At 44.1% G+C, this 5,298-nt stretch overlaps 1 protein-coding gene across 1 annotated transcript; it reads right to left on the bottom strand.

Annotated features, from left to right (window-relative positions):
• Window positions 1–484, bottom strand: LOC121451857 (10 kDa heat shock protein, mitochondrial). The gene has a single exon (XM_041657648.1). The coding sequence runs from the start codon at window positions 424–426 to the stop codon at window positions 118–120; it is 309 nt and encodes a 102-aa protein (XP_041513582.1). The 5' UTR covers window positions 427–484; the 3' UTR covers window positions 1–117.
• Between the last annotated feature and the right edge of the window lie 4,814 nt (window positions 485–5,298).

Genomic DNA, 5,298 nt, shown 5'->3' with positions numbered 1-5,298 from the left:
TTTTGGTGCAGGAATCATCAGTTTATTACAAAAGGAGGCACGGAAATTATTTACATGATGAAGAGCTCAGAACTTCGGCGGAATGGGCAGCTTCACGTGACACCATTTCTACAGCGATCAGTCCACGTACTTTCCAAGAATGTCACCGTCTCTAAATAAGAAATAATCCTTGTCGTCTAGAACGACTTTGGTGCCTCCGTACTCTGGGAGGAGAACTTTGTCCCCAACCTTCACGCTGACGGGTTGAATCTCTCCACCCTTTCCTTTCGCGCCTGATCCCACGGCCACTACCGTTGCTTGCAGTACTTTCCCTTGCGACTTTTCTGGAAGCATGATGCCACCTTTGGTCACCGTTTCGGCGGCACTCCTTTCAACCAAGACTCTGTCAAAGAGCGGGAGAAACTTTCGGAACGCCTGTCCAGCCATGACTCGCGCCGCCGCCTCCGCCGCTCGGACTCTGCGCACAGGCCGCCGCTGCAAGGAGAGTCCCCTTTATTAACTCTTATAACTCTTAATAGCTGTGCCACCTCTCCAGCTGCCGTCACCTCAAGTTTTGTCAATATGACACAAATTAGAATCACATGTCTAGATTAGGTTGGTCTGTAGTCATGCCTATGACTGGTTTTCTATTTTAATTACATTTACATTTTTTCAATTTAAATATAATTACAACATTTTTCTTGTAGTTACTTGTCAGAGTGTGGGACCTGGTGAGATTTATCCCCTTCCTTGTTAGCCTGTCTACTGATATTGCCATTTGTCTTGTCTTGTTTCTGTAGCCACTTCTAGGAGAGATTTTTACGTTAGACTTCCTAGTATTCTCGCTCTTACAGTCTTTCTGTCCTCTTCTGAGATGTTTCCTGAAGCCATAGATAGAAGAACTGTGACATCAGTGTACCCAGGGGTCTGGGCTTTCTATAATCCTGTGATCTCTTCATTGTGTCAGATTTTGGGTTTCAGTTACAGTTTCCATTTGCCATAGGAAGGAGCTTCTTTGACAAGGGTGATAGCTACATTTATCTGACAAAGGTGGATTATGAACCATGGATTATTTTCTTAATTGGGATAGCTGAGATGGAAAGACCCAGCCTGAATGTACGAATCACTATTTTATGGGTTGGGCCCTAGACTGAACGAAAGGGGTAGGGCCAACTGAGCACTGACACATACCAATTCATGGCTCCCTGGTTTTGACTGTGGATGTAAAGTGATCAGTTCTCTCAAGCTCCTGGGGTTGTGATTTCCCTGCTACAATGGGACTGTAACCTGGAACTGTAAGCCAAATAAACTCTTGATCCCCTTTAAATTTCTTTTGTCAGGCTATTTTGTCACAGCAATAGGAAAATGCAAGACACCACAGTGGACCCAGATTTCCCTAACAGCTGTGTAGCCAGCAAGGTCCAACACACAACTCCAAAACTGAAAGGAGTCAAGGGGAGGAGTCTATTTTCAGTAAAACCATACTTGTAGGAGAATGTGATTATGTCTGATATTTTGCAAAGACACAGTGATGGACAAATGGTGTCCCACTGAGAGCCCCTAAGATGTGTAGCTGTTAATTTCTTCCTCCTAGCTCAGACCCACTTTTTCTGCTACTACACCATGATGGCAACACTTCCCACAGTCCCACTTATACTGGGTTCTATTTTTGCCTGACAGCCTCATAACTGCGTGCTTTGGGGTCTGTATCCACTAGTCATCGGTGATACGCTCTCATAAGCAAAGATTTGCCTTCGGACTCCAACATGAGGACTTGGGAACTCATTTTCACATCTTTCATCATACTCAGAGGTAGAGACGGCCTCACATTTTCTATGTCTGCATCCCTGAGGGAGTGGCACTGGGGACACGCTCACCTTCTGTGTGAGGGCAGAACCTGTGCTGGAGAACAGAGATGAGAGATTTAGCTGCTATTTTCCTCTGGATGAGGAATCATTGCATTAAAAATAAAGGACAATTTTCATTTATCTTTGAATATATAAACCCTAATAAAATACTTGAAAAACAATAGAATTGAAGATGTTCCTAGTGAGAATAAGACATCATCAGTGTGAAGGTGGACTGAGTATTCATAAACAATTGGGAAGCCAAACAGATTAAGCAGAGGATACATGGGACTGGGGATCAGGAAGGTGACACCCCAAACCGGAAAAGATGTATAAAGAAGTATGTCCAAAACATATCCCCAAACAAAGGCAAGGTTTCAACAGGAAGTGTGGTTCTAAAACATAATGTTGTTTGCAGGAAAGCAGCATAAGCAGAATGGCCCAGCGGGGTCACTGGATCTGAAATGAGTGAGTAGTGATTTGTCTGAACACTGTATGCACCGTGATAGGAATAAAGGTAGATGATGCTGGCAAAGCAAAGGGCCGTCAGTGCCCACTTTAAGGAATTTGGAGTGTGTGTGCTGGATAACTGTAAATTGTGAGATGATACAATTAAATATATTTAGGAAAATTAATCTGGAGAAGTAGGAAAAGTGGAACGGGAGAAATGGGCAATCATCTCCCAATGGCAAGTTGGGGGCTGGTGTATGGTATATGGTACAGAAATTTGATTCTGAAGGAATCATGAGGCTATTGTTCATTAAAGATGATCGTTGACAAGGTGTGAAGTGTAGGAGGAAGAGTCCCTCTCATCACAGCAGGTGCTGAAAATTTCTATTCTGATGAAAGAAGACTATAGTCTATCATCTATAGGGGCCTTATCAAGATGATAGCTGAAGTGGGGATCAGGGAGAAACGCGATAGGCCTTGGGATACTATTTGGCAAGTTTAGGTACCCTGTTCACGGTAATAACTGTAGTAATGGAAATAGTATTTTTAAAATGAAGATTAGAAACCGGGTGGTGGTGGTGCATGCCTCTAATCCCAGCACTTGGGAGGCAGGGGCAGGATGATCTCTGTGAGTTTGAAGTCAGTCTGGCCTATGGAGTGAGTTCTAGGACAGCCAGGACTGCTACACAGAGAAATGCCATCTCAAACAAAACAAAATAAAACAAAAAGGAGATTAGAGCAGATCTAAATTTAGTAGGGTAAAGTAAGACATGGAGACTGGTCAAACTGATTTGAAATAAAAGCAGTATCACATCAGGGAAGGCTCCCTGTCAACAGGAAGCGCTGTAGCAAGAGATGATTTGCAGGGAAGTTGGCTGTGACCTTAGGAGGAGTTGAGAAAGAGAAGCTGGAAGAAAGCACACAATAGAGGTTATGTTGATGTCGGTGGGTGCCATGGTTCTTTTCGACTTTGACAACATTCCCTAGTGAGAATGAAAGAACAAGGAGCTGGTTAGACTTTAGGGGAAGTGAGGTGCGGCTGTACAGGCAAAACACTGATGTTATGGAGAGAGAGAGAGATGGAAGAGTCAAAGCACTGATGTAATGGAGGGAGAGATGGAAGAGTCAAGAAGAGGGCTGTTGGAGGGGCACAACACCGGACAAAGGGCTTGAGTCAAGAACACGAACTGAAGGGTCCGACATATTTAGGGGTGAAGGAGGACCAGAAGGCAGGAGGAATACACACTGAGGTAGGAAGAGTGTGAAGTTGCTCAAGTGACAGAGGAAGTACACCAGAGAAACAGGTAATAAAATCATCTGTCATAAGTGGGGAGCAGCATCAAACTTGAGGAGAAGGAGAACAAATTAGAAACATCTCAGAGAAGTAGGAAGATACATTAATTCAAAGGTGAATGCAGGCAGATATGAGCATCAGTAAACTTCACAGGGAATTGATTTGAGGTCAATATAGACAAATGGATCCAGGGATTCATCACTGACGTTAGGCACCACAGCTGAAGGCCAGGACAAACCAAGTGGAGCACAGCTTCAAAGTGTTGAGTTAACTTATGGTATTGGTAACTGTATTTGTAAAGTAGCTAGTGGCACCCAGTTCAACAGGGATGATAGAAAAGGAGACTAGTTGACAGAGTAGATGGCTCAGTCTGCAGTCCTGAGGACCTGAGTTCAAATTCCCAACAGCCACACAAGAAGTTGGAGGTGGCGGCTCATGCTTGGCATCTGGGCGGTGGGAGGAGGAAGCAGAAGGATCTTTGGCTCATCGGTCAGCTGTCTTTTGGTAATTGGCTGTGTCCAGGTTCAGTGAGAGATTCTGTTTCAAAAATGACAATGATGATACAGTGGAGAGTGATAGATCGAGGAAGACGCTTCTATCATTGTCACATAAGGAAGGGTGAAGATCAAGAACAGTGAGTCTTCTGTGAAGAAGCTGTGTGTGAACAGTGCATTTGCTCGCCTGTGTAAATGCATGCACAGGCTAGAGCTGTATGCAGGGTGTCTCCCCCAACTACTTCTCTGCCTTACTTTTTGAAAGAGTCTCTCCTTGAACCTGGAGTTCACTATTTTAGCTAGACTGGCTGGCCAATGAGCTGTGGGGAATTTTAGTTTTCTTTGTTTGTCTCTTGAAATTATAATGTAATCATATCATTTCCCCATTTCCTTTCCTCACTCCAAACCTTCCCATATATGCATCCTTGCTCTTTTTCAAATTCATATCCTAGTTGTTTCATTAATGGTTTACACACACACACACACACACACACACACACACACACACACCCCACCCTCCACACCTCCACATACCTAATTATGTTAGTACAGTTTGCTTAGTCTGTATAATGTTTTCAAGGCTGACTATTTGGTATTGGATTACCAAAAAGTAATATAATTCCAGGCTGGGAAGATAGCTCAGTCAGTAAAGGGCAGAACAGGCATATTCCTGGGATTTGCTGGACAGCCTGCCTAGCCTACTAGGTAAGTTCCAGCTCAATGAGTTCTATCTTAAAAAAAAAAAAAGACAACCCCTGAGGCCTGACATCTGAGGCTGTCTGTTCTCTGAACTCCTTGAGTGCCTGCATGCACACACATGCCACTTATACATACAGATATGCCCCCCACACACACACCATTAAAAACTGAGGATTATTATGAGCTAGAGGCCAGCCTGTGCTCCATGGTGAACAGAAAACCAGCCTGGGCTACAGAGCAGGAACGGTCACAAGAAAACAAAACCAAGCAAACAAATAAGTTAATAAACAAAATTTTAGAAATAACAGCAATAGAAGAATGGCAGAATGGTGGCATCTGAAAGGTGAGAACAGAGGGATTAGCTCCCAGGTCCTCAGTTACTCAGCAATTGTACGAGGGCCTTGGTGTACATGTGGCTGGATCAGAGAGGAAGCTGACGGACTTCTGGCAGGTCTTGGAATCAAAAGGGGAGACCACGAAGTCAGATCACCTTGAGCAGCAAAGATGACTAGTGTTTCTGAGGCTGGCAATGGGG

Source organism: Microtus oregoni, unplaced genomic scaffold, assembly GCF_018167655.1.
Source record: "Microtus oregoni isolate MIOR12 unplaced genomic scaffold, Mior012 000008F_ref0000371, whole genome shotgun sequence".
Classification (NCBI taxonomy): domain Eukaryota; kingdom Metazoa; phylum Chordata; class Mammalia; order Rodentia; family Cricetidae; genus Microtus; species Microtus oregoni.
This window is presented reverse-complemented; position numbering and strand designations above follow the sequence as displayed.

What these genes read in the sequence shown, in the direction of transcription:
- LOC121451857 (XM_041657648.1), bottom strand. Translation starts at nt 426, where the DNA reads ATGGCTGGACAGGCGTTCCGAAAGTTTCTCCCGCTCTTTGACAGAGTC.